This window comes from Ochotona princeps, chromosome 2 (genome assembly GCF_030435755.1).
Source record: "Ochotona princeps isolate mOchPri1 chromosome 2, mOchPri1.hap1, whole genome shotgun sequence".
Lineage (NCBI taxonomy): Eukaryota > Metazoa > Chordata > Mammalia > Lagomorpha > Ochotonidae > Ochotona > Ochotona princeps.
The window spans coordinates 7545983-7560069 of NC_080833.1; the positions used below are offsets into that span (position 1 = coordinate 7545983).

The 14087-nt window shown below is 42.4% G+C and overlaps 1 protein-coding gene across 4 annotated transcripts in view; it reads left to right on the top strand.

The window, feature by feature from the left end:
• The window catches only part of VPS13D (vacuolar protein sorting 13 homolog D), a 262915-nt gene that overhangs the window by 171003 nt on the left and 77825 nt on the right, over nucleotides 1-14087 (top strand). For all 4 annotated transcript variants that reach the window (XM_058675413.1, XM_058675405.1, XM_058675416.1 and 1 more), the window contains 2 exons: nucleotides 2684-2818; nucleotides 4265-4432. In XM_058675413.1, the coding sequence (XP_058531396.1) occupies nucleotides 2684-2818; nucleotides 4265-4432 (303 nt within the window). The remainder of the gene's footprint in view (nucleotides 1-2683; nucleotides 2819-4264; nucleotides 4433-14087) is intronic.

Below are 14087 nucleotides of genomic sequence, written 5' to 3' on the forward strand. Positions count from 1 at the left end.
TTTTACCCATTACACTACAGTGCTTACCAGCATCTTGACATGGTAGGAAGTGTCAACAGGAATACAGCAGAAGCTTCAAGATCTCTTGAACTTTAGATTTGGCAGTTGTATGATACAGCTTTTCCTGTGTTCTACTAGCTAAAGCAAATTATAAGATTGGTAAAGATCCAGGTGAAAAGGAAACAAGCTCACTTCATGGTATAGGATACAACAAATTTGTGACCATTTTTAATTCAGGAGTATAGACAACAAAAGCTGTAGAGAACAACTAAATATTGTTGAGGGAAATAAGAAATATGAATAGGTGAAGGAATTAAACCATGTTAATATACAAGAAAATTCAGTATTATAAAATGTGCATTCTCTAAATTGACTGTAGGTTCAGTCCAGTCTTGATAAAGAATTCCAGCAGTTTTGTGTGTGTGTTTGGCAGTTGATAGGACTTTTGAAAAATTATTTCCAATTAAATAATGTAAACAAGAGAAGTCAGTGTTGAACACAACATGCCAGTCCTCTGCCCTGTGGCACTGGCATCCCCAGTGGGCACACTGCTTTTGTCCTGGCTATTCCACTTCTCATCCAGCTCTCTGTTTATGCCTGGGAAAGCAGCGGAGGATGGTTTGAGTCCTTGGGACTCTGAACCCACGTGGGAGACCCGGAAGAAGCTCCTGGCTTCCAGATTCACATCAGCAAGGCTCTGGCCTTGCGACCATTTGGGGAGTTAACCAACAGTTGCAAGACCTTCTCTCTATCTCTTCTTCTCTTTCTGTAAAATCTACCTTTCCAATAAAAATAAATCTTTTTTTAAAAATACAAGGAATAAAAATAAAAGTGTTGGAGGATTTACATTAGTAGATATGAAGAATTACTACAAAATAACAATAATTAAGACTGTCTTATTGGTAAGAGGAAAAACAAAAGGAAATGGAAAGGAGAATCAAGAAGCATATACAGAAACAGTTAATGACCTCTGATGAAGTTGACATTGTACTACAGAAGGAAAAGGATAGTCTTTTCAATAAATTTTAATCTTGTAGATTGATCAATATTAAGTCATGAGTGTTTCTTCACATGGTTCATAAATATGAAGTCTAGATTATAAATGAAAGTATGAAGAAAAAAAGAAGATTCTGTTAAGTAAGTATATGGAAATATTTTCATGATCTTGTATAGGTACCAATTTCTTAACCAGGACACAGAAAAATCTTCCCATAAAGGAAATGATTGATAAAGTGACTTTCCTTAAAATTAATAATGTATAATAAGATACCATTTAAAATTAAAGACAAATCATGAATGACAGAAGATATTCAACAGAGGATGTATGTACTTTATGAGAGAAAACGCTTCTGAAACAATGAGGAAAAAAACACAAAAACAAGCAAGAAGACTTGAATTGGCACTTTACACACCCCAAAGTATCCACGTGCCCAGTATGTTAAAAGGGACTTAACAGGAAAATGAACATTAAAACCACAGTGGAGTACTGTTAGGTACACATCAGAATACCTGCTTTTTAAATTCAGTCTGTACCAATGTTGATAAGAATGTAGGATAACAGGAAGATGTAGAGACAGCTGAAGGGAGAGTATACAGCTTCAGCCACCTTATTAGACTGTCCGGCAATAAATGGCTGAAGTTGAACATGTGGTGTCTTTATGACCCTGTTAATTGTATCCCCAAGGGTGTGTCCAAGAAAAATGCATATGAATGTGCCCCAGAAGACAATCTTAGCATGTTCATAGAAGCATTATCAATTTCAACAATTTGAAATAGCCCAACTTTTCATTAGTGGTAGTGGTTAACTATATTATGCTTTCTTTGGGAGGGCCAAATGAAAATGAGCTATACACAGTAACCCAGTGCATGTCATGTAAGTGATGTTGGCTGTAAGAAACCACAAAGTATACATTGATTATTGAAATAACATTCAAGGCAAGAAAACTAGTCTGTTGGCATGAAAGTTATGAGAGTGATTATCTGTAAGGAAAATGGAGTGGTAGCTGCATGTGGGGAGGGATTGCCTCTAAGACAGGGCAGCAGTCTACACTCTGGTGATTGCTGTGGCCACACTGGGGAAACACAGGAAGCTGAACCTTTGGTCAGTGCACTTATCTGTATATGTGGTATCTGTTAGTCAAAAAGGAAAACGTGATGGGGCCAGTGTTGTGGCATGGCATTCCATATGGCACCATTCCAGCGGTCTGCTAATGGGCTTAGGAAAGCAGTGAAAGATGGCCCGCATGCTTGGGCTCCTGCCACCCATGTGGGAAATCTAGATGGAACTCCTCGTTTCAACCTAGCCTGGCTCTCGGCATTGCAGTTGTTTGGAGAGTGAACCAGCAGGTGGAAGACCTCCCTGTTTCTCTCTGTAATTCTAGCTTTCAAATAAATAAATAAATCTTTTAAAGACAATAATAAAACACGACAAACAGATGTAAAACAAATCAAATGAAATTATGCCATGAAATTGTTTTATTTTTTCTGTGTGATGTCTGTGATTTTGGGTGCATATTCCTAATATTTTACTTTTGTAATTATAGGGACAATATTTATTTATAAATACTAAAAGCTTGACTCTAATTGGAAACTTAACCTAAAACATAATGGAATCCAGAGTCACAATGCCGTTTAAGAACATCACATTGGCTAAAAAATGTTGTTTTCTTTCTTCCCTCCCTAGTCCCTGAAAAGCACCCTGGGATTTCCATTGATTCGGTTTGAAGATGCTGTGATTAACCTGGATCCATTCACTCGGGTCCATCCCTACGAGACAAAGGACTTCATCATCAATGATATTCTCAAACACTTTCAGGAGGTGAGCTTCAGAGAAGTGCTCAGGAGCTGGTGCATAGCAGAATGATGGTTTTAATTGTTTGGAAATATTGGTCATTAAGACTTTACCAGTTAGAGCCCCATTGAGCATTATAGTACTGCTGTCAGAGGTTAGTGACCTTCCTCGGAACCCAATGCCGACTGTGAAAATCCTGGGAGACAGCACCTGACTCAAGCTGCTAGTCATGTTCCTCAGAGCTACTCTCAGGGTATTCTGCCAGATTGTTCGTAGTTCTTTAATAACAACACAAAACATTGTGAACCGCTCGTTTGCTGAGCCTACTTTCAACATCTACTCCAGCATTCTTAGATCCAGAGAGACCCTGCTCTTGACTTGAACTTGAATTTTTGTAATGAAGTTGGACATTTTCTATCTTTCTATAATTTGTTATTCAGATTGTAAAGACAAAGTGTACACTGCAGCATGTTCTACGCATAGCTAGGTGATGCCCATAGCAAATATATACTAGGCTTCAGAATTAAAATGTGTTCTATTTGTATTTCCTCCTCTTTCTTCCTCATTTCCATCCTTTTTGTCTCAGCTGCTGATGTGCCCTTTGAGCTGCCAATGGAGCACTGCTCTGGGTGGCTAGAATCAAGCTGTTGGGGTGCAGGAAGAGTGACAGGTGGCTTGACCAGCCCTCTGAGGGGAGCTGTGAATCTCTCTGTCCTCGTCTCCCTCCTTCCCTCCCTTTCTTTTCAAAACTTTCACTGCTCCTGACTAACCCTCTTTTTGTGGAGTGATGAAGAGAGTGATGAATGTACTATTAAATACCCATAAAAAAATCTCTCCTGTTTTATAGCTGTTTCCATTCTTTCAGTTGGCTCTGAAAAGTATTTCTAAGGGCATTGAAGACAAGCTCTAGGATATGTTTACTAAGCAAAGTTTAGCAAGGGAGGGCCCAGAAAGGACAGGAGATTGTTTAGCAGTTGATAAAGTTTAAAAGGCAGCTATTAAGACCAACATTGTGACATATTAAGCCACCACCTGCAACATTGGCATCCTGGATCCCAGCTGCTCAACTTCTGATCCAGCTCCCTGCTAATGCACCTGGGAAGGTTGTGGAGGATGTTGCATACTCTGGGACTGGTGCTGTATCATAGTGAACTAAGCTGATGCCTTCAGGGTCAGCATCACATCCGAGCACAAGTTCAGATCCCAGCTGCTCTATTTCCCATCTAACTCTGTTCTTATGTGCTTGAGAAAGCAGCAGAGGATGGCCCAACTGCTTCTGCTCCTTTGCCCTTGTTGGAGACCCAGAAAAAGCCTTTAGGTCCTGATTTTGGCCTGGCCTAGCCTCAGCTGTAGCTGCCATTTGTGGAATGAAGTAGCAGATGGAAGATGTCCCCCAGCCCTCCGTTACTAACAGGGAGCTATGAACACAAATGGGTACTGATTGGATTTTCCTCTCCCTTCTCCATTTTTCAGGAACTTCTCAGCCAGGCAGCTCGCATCCTGGGATCAGTGGATTTCCTTGGCAATCCCATGGGACTTTTAAATGATGTTTCTGAAGGAGTTACTGGGCTGATAAAGTATGGGAATGTTGGAGGCCTTATCAGAAATGTTACCCATGGAGTGTCCAACTCTGCAGCCAAGGTAAGTACTCTACAGTGAAATTCCCTTAGAATTGACCTCAGGAAGCTGCTGCATCACCCTGATCGGCAGTCCCTGGACCTGAAGAAGTGGTTGTCATGGCCTTTGTTTGCTGTTCTCTTGCATGCAGAAGTCTGTCACCAGGGATACAAATGCCCTGCTAGACATCTCTTCCCGTTTCTGTCACCTCTGTCCCAGCTCTGCTTGTCCCACCCTGGTCACTGCAGTGGCCTTCCTTGAACTTCATTGCGTCTTCTGTAGATCCACCAAAGTGAACTCCCTTACTAAACCGTGAAACTGCCTCATTGCCCTTCTCCAGCTTTAAATCTCCCAGTAGTACAGAAACGCAGCCTTCTGGGGGGATCACCATTCCTTAACTCCTCTTACTGCAACAGCATGCATCTTGTTTGCAGACATTTGGTTGGTCTGCTATTTATTTTCCAGTAGGAGCTGATTTTACATGTGAGCTGAAAAAGGTGACAGTAGGTGGAGGTGCCTGCCATGTGACAGTCTAGGTTTTGGCTTTACCCAGAAGAGCCTTGTGTGGAGGTTGCTGTGTGGGCATTATCCTGAGAGTGGGCTAGCGACGGCATATACGTGCATTACTGAGAAGGCATGGAAGCTGGGAATTTATTCCTTTTTCCAACCAGTCTTCTAGAGATGGTAATTCTCTTGTCAGATCAGTTTCTTAAAATAGACCAAGAATGTTCTGTTTGGCTTGAAATAGGCTAAACGGGGGCCAGCAGTGTGGCATAGCGGGTTAAGTTGCCACCTGTGATATACCTGCATTTCGTATGATACTAGTTTGATGCTCAGCTGCTTCACTTCCTATCCAGCTCCCTGCAAATGTGCTGGAAAAGCTATGGAAAGAAGGGCCAAGTGTTTGGGTCCCTCTCGCCATGTTTGCGATGTGGGAGAAACTCCAGGTTCCCGGCTTCAGCCTGGTGCACCCACCAGTTGGGGCCGTGGGGAGTAAATCACTGGATGTACAGTCTCTCCCTCCCCCTCTCCCTGTCTCATTCTCCCTTTCAAAGAAATAAAAGATGAGTCTTTTTTTGAAATGGGCAAAACTCAGTTTTAGAGATTATATAAAAGAATAGAAATTAAAGAGACTTTTATAATCACAGTTTGGAAACAGACTGCTTACAAGTCCGAATGAGTGCGCACATTTCTGCTGTTACTTGTTTCTTACACTGTCCCTTACCCCCTGGTACTGCAGAAGGCATCACACAGGTGGTAGGGACTCCTTGCTGCCGTTGTCACTGCTGTTGGTACAGGTACAATCAGATATCGTAGCTGTTCACGCCCAGTGAATCTTCATAGCTTTATTAAATTCGAGCTAACAAAGGAAAGTCTCCTTGGTTGTGTATTTCTTTGTTTTTGTACCACTGAGCTTACTGTAATTTGAGAAATGAAAATATACCTGTTCTTTATGCATAGGCCTCCCTCAACATAGAATAGAAATGGGCCCACTTTACAGCCTTATTATAAGAAGAAAATGAGACAAGACATAAAAATATCGCAGAATAAAGACTGAATAGAGACACAGGTCACAGCTTGGTAGTATTTGTCTTAAGAGTTCAGACACTAGGAAAGCATTAGGGTCCTTGAAATGAAAGTCAGCAATTTTACAGTCACTGGTGGGGGGAGGGAAGGGAAGCAGCTTGGGCCCTGAGAGGGTGAGATCGCCCGCTGCGGGCTCTTTGGCTGCTGGGATTCCTCTGGAGAAGAATAATGACAAAGCTGAAACCTCACTTGGAGTAACGTTCCATTTCTCAGCTGGCAGAGACCTTTCATGGGTTCCTTCCATGTTTCCCTATACTGGTGAGAGGATTGGCCTTGTCTCCCTGTTTCCTGGTTCTTTTCCTCTGGGAAATGTTTTGAAGCTGGAGGCTCAGCCTAAGTGTAGAACTTTTGCAGGAAAACAGGGCAGGGTCCTCCCTAAATGTGCTCACCTTCCTATTCACTGCTAGTTCTGGAAGGCCTTGGTGACAGTGACCATGCATACTGGAATATCATGCCTTATGTTGTCTTTAATTGGCCTAAAAACGTTGCTGTCTAGACCTTAAGTCATCTCAGATGAGAACCTGGCTGTTGGTACTGGTGGAGTCCTTCTACATGTGGCTTTATATTGTCTTGATTAAGCCAATCAGTGTTGGAAGCTACTGAGAGAGGGATTGGGGTTTTTGTGTGTGTGTGTGTGTGTGTGTGTTGCAATTTTTTTTATTGCATTTCATTTTATGACATCGTTACATAGGCTCTGAGGTCCCCCCAATCTCTCCCCGTGCCCTCCCCCCATGGTGGGTTACTCCACCTTATTGCAGTATTACAGTTCAAATCCAGTCTTGTTTCTTTCATTGCAAGCATGCACCATGCATAGAGTCCAGCATCTTATTGTCCAGATCAATTCAACAGTTTCTTGGGGAGACCATCTCTGGTCTAAAGGCAGAGCTGGCAGAATATCGTTCCGACCAGTTGTATGATTTATTTGATATAGAGAACTCTAGACTCCTCGATGGCAGTATGATGGACTTCTGAAGGTACTCAAAAGACACCTGTCGAAAGACCGGAGGGGAGAACAAAGGGGGTTTGGAGAGGCGAGGGGAAACCCCAGTGCCTATTAAACTGTGTCATAAAGTAAAGAATAAAATTAATCTGTATTCTCTCTAAGGTGGTAAAGCAAGAGAACTTAAAATTGCCACTTCCTATGGAATTGGTAGATCTCAAAGAGCGGTCTTTCCACTAAGAACATTATCTGTGATTCTTCTGTGTAGTTGGGTTAACCTTCTCCATTTTCTTGAAGTTTTATGGGTTGAAATCAAACCTTTAATTTTGCTTTGGGGGAATGTTTTGTTTGCTGTTCTGTGCACAAAAGTGAAGTTTAAGGAAGTGCAAATGACCACAGTAGTCAACTGCTGGCCTGAGAGAAGTATTGCTTTCAGAAGTGCCTGAGTCCCAGTGATGTGAAAAGCCCCAGCCAGCTGCCCGCTTCACTGCCAACACTGAAGGGCTTGAACCCTGTTCCATGGGCTTTGAGTACAGTGGGGAGACTCCATAAACCTCTTAGATTAATTATAAATGTGGCCCATATGTATATTTTCTTGGAGTGAGAGTCTGTTTATTGGATTATTGGATTTATGGCTCTAAATGATCATAAACCATCTTTACAGATAGAGAGGACCTTGGTCTGATAGAATATCGGCCTGTGATCTCAAATAATCTTTTTCTGTCTTGGTCTTTTTTGTTTTTACATCCATGGAAAGGTGAGTCCCGGTAATTCCCACCAACCCACTGATGTGAGAAGCAGAAGACGTGAAGTATTTGAAAATATAGTGGAAAGCTGAAGAATTCCTTCTCACATCAGAAGGCAGTAGACCGGAAGATCATAGTCATCTGTGGATCAGTGTTCTAACTTTTTCACAGCACTTTTTAAGTTTCAGGTCTATAAAGTATCCACTTTTGAAATTTCTTGTTTCATTGTGAACTGTTAGTTAATTAATATTAACTTAAGGGAGTGGAATTAGGAAATAACCTGTGGTCTTTTGAAGCCTCTTTTTCTCTTTGCCTTTGCTTCTTATCCCCCAGCCTCCCAGAATCCACTTACGTGTTCTGTTTTGTCAGACCTGGTGTAGTTTAGTCTTGTGTATTTTAGTCTCTATTCTACAAAGCAGGACACACACTTAAAGAAGTTAATGACATTTTCAAGGTCACACAGTTACAAGCAACTGAGGTGGATTGGCATTCATGTTCATCTGATTCCAAAGGCCATTTCTTTGCTTTCTTACTTGATGCTTTTTCATTGTATATGTAGTGCTTTCTTCCAGGTACTGCAAAAAATGTAAAGTGTCAGCTTCCCACCAGAAGCTGATTAGTCGGCATCATTTTGCCATCTGGTAGTTGACAATTACTGTGTCTTCAGCAGGTAGTGGTGGCCGTGGTCATTCAGTGTTAGATTTGTCATGACTGTTACTGTCTCTGTTACAGGCAGCAAGAGCCTGCATGATGGCAAATGTGATTTGACTTAGGTGATACCATGTGATCATCAGAATAGCCTTGTCAGTAGCTAGGATAGATGTTGCTAGCCTTTTGATATAAGCGAAGACACCAAGGCCCCGAGAGGTAGGGTGACATGCTCACAGTCAGCGAGGTAACTGCAGAGCCAGTACCCGGCCTTCCTGTACTGGGGCCTCAACCCTAAGCTTTAGCTCGGCTTTTGGTATTTATCCTAGACAATGCTGTATGTGTTAGAAATAAAAAAAACAAAAAAACAAAACAGGAAAAACCAAAAGCCATACTACTCAGAATGAACTTTTATAGATTTTAGAAAAGGGAGGGAAAGAACTAATAGGGGGCAATTTAGGTTGTTCAGTATAAAATCTACCTGGAACTTCAGAGCATCTTTTGTTCTGTTCTTTGTTCTCCTTTGTGGCAGCCATGTATGGGTAAGCCTCTTCTCATTGCAAGAACATCTCTCCAGTGCTGTCCTTGCTCCCAGAGGTGCTCAGCCAGCCTGCCAGGGATGCTGTGAGCTTGGGGCCAGAGGCTAAGAGCTTTTTGTTTAAGGAGCTGTGTTTGTGTTTGTGTCATGGGCAGCTTATTTATAAGGCTTAAACAGGATTAAAAGCTCTGCTTATGCAAGGCACAAGTTTTTTTGCATATCAGAATGCACTGGGTGGAGTGCCTGCATGGACACAGAGGAGAAGGCGGTTTATGACTTGTGTCTGCTTTTGTCGTTATGTATAACTGCTCCTGCTCCATCTTACGGTTGAACTGATTATCCATCTCCGTAATAGCTTTTCCATGTACCTCTAAGCAAGTAAGAGGTTATACCTCTCATAAGCATTGGGGTTTTAGTGTATTTTAAGTTGGCACAGAAGTTTAGGTTAGCTGAAATTCACTTCAGTGCAATCCCTTAGGGAAATGCAATGTTTTCTATTTTCAAAAAGATTTGGATCTGCTATAAGTAACCTGAAGGATTTCTTTTCCAGTGAGTGGGGGGCAGGGGGACATCGAAGTTATTGTATATAGAGAAATGTCTCAATAATTTTGGTTGCATTTTTTCACCAGTAACTTTGAGTATTATAACAGTTTCCTTAGTCTAAATTCTGTTTGATTAGAAGCAAATTTTAGAAACTAATTCAGTCATCTTAACTTGGGAAGATATCAAATATCTGGGGAGGCATGAAATGGTGGTATGAAAAATTTCAAGTGACCATAAACAGGCAGTGTTCACCCACCTGTGTAGCAGCCTTGCTTGGGAAGGAGCCAGGAGAGTGGGTTTAACTTTGCCTTGCTCCCTTTGCCTTCAGCCTGCTGAGGAGCCAGAAGAAAAAGCAGCCAGGGACTTGACCACCATTCAAGTCCTGACTTTGAAACAGAAAAATTGAAAAACCTCAAAGTTTGATTTGATTGTCTTGATTTTCTTATTTCAGTTAAGATTGAATTTCTTGTATTATCTCCTTAGACCTGGACATGTCATGTTTCAGAGAAATTTACTTTGTGTTTCGGAGAAACCACAGTCTGTCTGGTGGGAAGTATATTCAGTTTCTAAGTTGAAAAAAGACAGAAAATCTTTGTCTCCCAGAGTAGTGGTTTCCTATTTAAGTATAAACAGGGTCAAAAAAGGAGTGGAAGGTTTGAGCTCCTTCAGCTGCCTGGTTGCCCACTGGGGCACAGGGAGTAACCCATCCCCTTCCTGTACTTTGAAAGTTCTATCAACCTTTAACCTTGAAAAATTGTGACAAACTGAAGGTAGGCTGCATAGTAATCCATGTTTATAAATATCTGAAGGCAGGATCAATTTCTAGTTCTTAGCAATAAAAGGTGAAGACACTCTGTTAGAGAGCTTCTTTTCTTTTTAGTTCTTCATGCCTTATGTATAAGAGTGTCTCAGTGAAGAAAGACAAAGTGTTTTTTAGAAGTAAGAGGATTTTTTTTATCCATATCATAGTTAAAAATCAAGAAAAATGAGAACAATATATACATCATTAAATCATATGCATCAAATATGGGACCAGAAAGTGTGTCTATACTCATTTAATTTTCATGTGTGCCCCTAAAAGAAGAACATTTTATGGATAAAAACAGCCAGTAATCAGACCCAGCACGGTGGCTCTGTAGCTAAATCCTCACTCGGCTTGCCCATATGAGCACTGATTTGCATCCTGGGTGCTCCACTTCCCTTCCAGCTCTCCTGCTTATGCCCTGGGAAGGTGGTAGAGGACGGCCCAAACCCTTGGGACCCCTGCACCCATGTGGGAGACCCAGAAAGAAGCTACAGATAGCCTCAACTCCAGCTGTGGCAGCAGTTGGGGAGAGAACCAGCGGATGGAAGAGATCTCTCTCTCTCTCTCTCTCTCTCTCTCTCTGCTTCTGTCTGTATTTATCTGAAAGGCAGAGTGATAAGAGTTTGGGATCTTCCTTCTACTGGTTCAGTTCTCAAATGGCTGCACCAGCTAGGGCTGGGCCAAGCTGAGACAGGAGCTAGGAACACACTCCTCCGCCTCCCCGACCTGGGTGATAGGTCCTTGCAGGCACGCCAGCAGGGAACTGCATTGGATGCAGAGCACTTACTTTTTTTTTTTATTAATTATTTTGCATTATGTGACAGTTTCATAGGCTCTGGGAATCCCCCCCTCCCCTCCCCTCCCCCCTGGTGGCTTCCTCCACCTTGATGCAGTATTACAGTTCAAATTCAATCAAGATTCTTTCCTTGCAAACATATACCAAGCATAGAGTCCAACTACTTATTGTCTAGATGGGTTGAACAGTTTTTTGGGGAGACCATTTCTGGTCCGAAGTTAGAGCTGGTAGAATATCATCCCAGTCAATTAAGAGTCCCAATATAACATCAACAGCAATTTGCAATATTATGGAATTGACATGGTTTTGAGTAACCAGTATGTTAAAAAAAAAAAAAATCAAGTCCTAATCACAACCTATGATTAGCTCATTGACATCTCATTGACATTTCAATTTTAGTTTATATACAGGACCGGCTGCTATATACCTTAAAATGGCTATAAGGTACCATTCAGCTGTCTCGTGTCTATTTCATTTTAGTATTTAGCCATTTGTTGTGTTGAAGTATAATTTTGCTGATCTTGGCAGATTTTAGGATAATCTAGACTGGCTTGTAACTCTAACAAGACATTTGTCGACATTTAAGGTGCAGAACATTTTGGGGGGGGGGGGATGTGCAGGAAAATCCTCAACACCATGGTGAGGAGTAACTAATCTTTGTGTCCCACCCAGCGAGGCATGAACCAATCCACGCCAGCTCTTTCCTGTCAGATTTCAAGCTCTACTTTCTGTTGTTTGTCTGTTTATTTTAGGTTTTTTTAGTTTGTATGATTGTTTGTTTGCTGTGAGGGGTTTTCGAAGCAGTCCCGATGGTCATTGCGAGGGAGGGCGGGGGTCCAGAGGTGGAGCCAGCATCGAACCAGAGAAAGCTCTCCTCCCTGGTCCCGAAGGACATTTATTGTTCTTCTGTTTCTGCGGACCGCTCAGGGCTTCTGGTTGTCTTTCCGATGATGTTGGTTTCTGCACGGTAGTGTTTGGACTTCTTCCATCCCCTGCGGAAGCTCCGGTTGCGGGTGGGTGACCTCAGAGTACTCAGCCTCCGAGGGCATCCAATTCCCTGTGGCCTCCTTGGCAGTTGGGATGTAGTCCTTGTTGCTCGTATTAATAGTTTGTGGTGAAGGTCTGCGTTCAGGTCTCAGTCTGTCCTCAGAGCACTTACTTTTGAGCCAGCGCTCCACTTAAGCTGTGGTAATACAGCTCTAGCCCCTAAGGTAGAAGTTTTAGAAAGAAGTATGTTTGAGAGTCTGCATCTGTGTTTTTCTTCCAAAACAATGCTTCTTAGTCGTAATCTATCGAACCTAAACCATTAGTGATGCTAAAACACAAGCAATTGGAAACAGCAACATTTAAAAGTAAAGTATTAACAGCTTTCCATTTATTCTCAACTTTTAACTCCTCTTTTAGGTCTTGGAATTTCCTAACTGTAATTTCTAGATTTTCTTTTTTTAATTTTCTTTTTCTTTTTTTTTAAAAAGATTTATTTATTTTTATTACAAAGTCAGATATACAGAGAGGAGAGACAGAGAGGAAGATCTTCCGTCCGATGGTTCACTACCCAAGTGACTGCAACTGCCGGAGCTGCGCCGATCCGAAGCCGAGAACCTGGAACCTCTTCCGGGTCTCCCACACGGGTGCAGGGTCCCAAGGCTTTGGGTTGTCCTCAAGTGCTTTCCCAGACCACAAGCAGAGAGCTGGATGGGAAGTGGAGCTGCCCGGATTAGAACCAGTGCCCATGTGGGATCCCGTTGCTTTCAAGGCGAGGACTTTAGCCACTAGGCCATGCCGCCGGGCCCTCTTTTTTTAATTTTCACGTGTTCATACAGTGTAAATAGGTTGAAATGGGAGAAAAAGGCAGAGGAATTTCCTTTATTTGTATTTTTAAAAAATGCTAGAAATTTTGAGTGAGCTATCAGTACTTTCTCACACACCTGATGGAGTGGAGCCAAGATTTGTGCAAACTTAAATCTTGTGGTTTTTCCAGCTTGAGGGACCTTTCCCCACCCTGCCCCGCTGCTGCCCTGGGAGCGGTTTGACCTTTGGACTGCATGGTGCACACGCAGTCACCATGTCTCTTCAGAGCCATGTCCTCTGACTGCACCTGTCTTCAGGCCATTTCCTGAACCTTGCTGCTTAAACACTTCTAAGCCAGTAAGTTGTTTTAAAATAGTTATACGTGGTTTCCAGGGCAGAACTCCTGAAATCAGAAGACTGTACTTTCTCACCATCAATGAATGGCAGAAAGCAAGCTCATTCTCCCTCTGATAGTCCCCGTCATCCCCCCTCTGACCTCTCCTAGCTGGGTTTCCAGGTTTTGTGGAGATGTCTTTGCCTTTGAGCTCTGCAGCAGACTGGCTTCTTGGTGAGAGCAGTGGCTTGGTGAGCAGCCAGGTGGAGCCCACGGGGGGGTCGGCTGTCATTCCTGGGAATGTTGCACTTTGTTCCGTCTGTGCTAAGGTTTGCTTCCTGAAGAAAGGAGAATCGATTAACTGTAGACTAGAGTTTGATCATCCTTACTGGAATAATAATATCACTTTGTATTTATTTTGATGTTTTAGTTGTTGATGAAAATGTGTGTGTCTGATTGTTTCGTGTTGTTGGCACTAGTGCTGCTGTTTCAGTCACCATGTTACAGATGACAGAATGGGGACTCCCATGGAAGGGGATTAGTTGGTCAAAGTAGCCATAAACTGAAAATAATAGAGCTTTTGATTTTCTCCTAGGTCCTCTGGCATCTACAACCTGCCTAGACAGTACTTCTTGACTCATCTCTGATACAGCAGTGGGAGGGGCTCTTTTTCTGCCAAGGGTCATTTGGATATTTATAGCATATTTGCAGGCCATGCAGAATTATCAACTGGAAAGTTAGCCTGCTATAAATTTATTAAATTTCAAGTCCTGCCTGAGGTTGCCTTGGCAGGATCAGACCAAATGATTTCACAGACTTCATACGTCTCATGGGCCAGACGCTCCCCACCCCTGTATTGTAAGAGCAGACATTGTCTCCGTATTAGATTTGTGTTTTCCATCATCAGTATCATCTGTGAGCCTGGAGAGAAATGTGGCTTTCCTTTGTGGA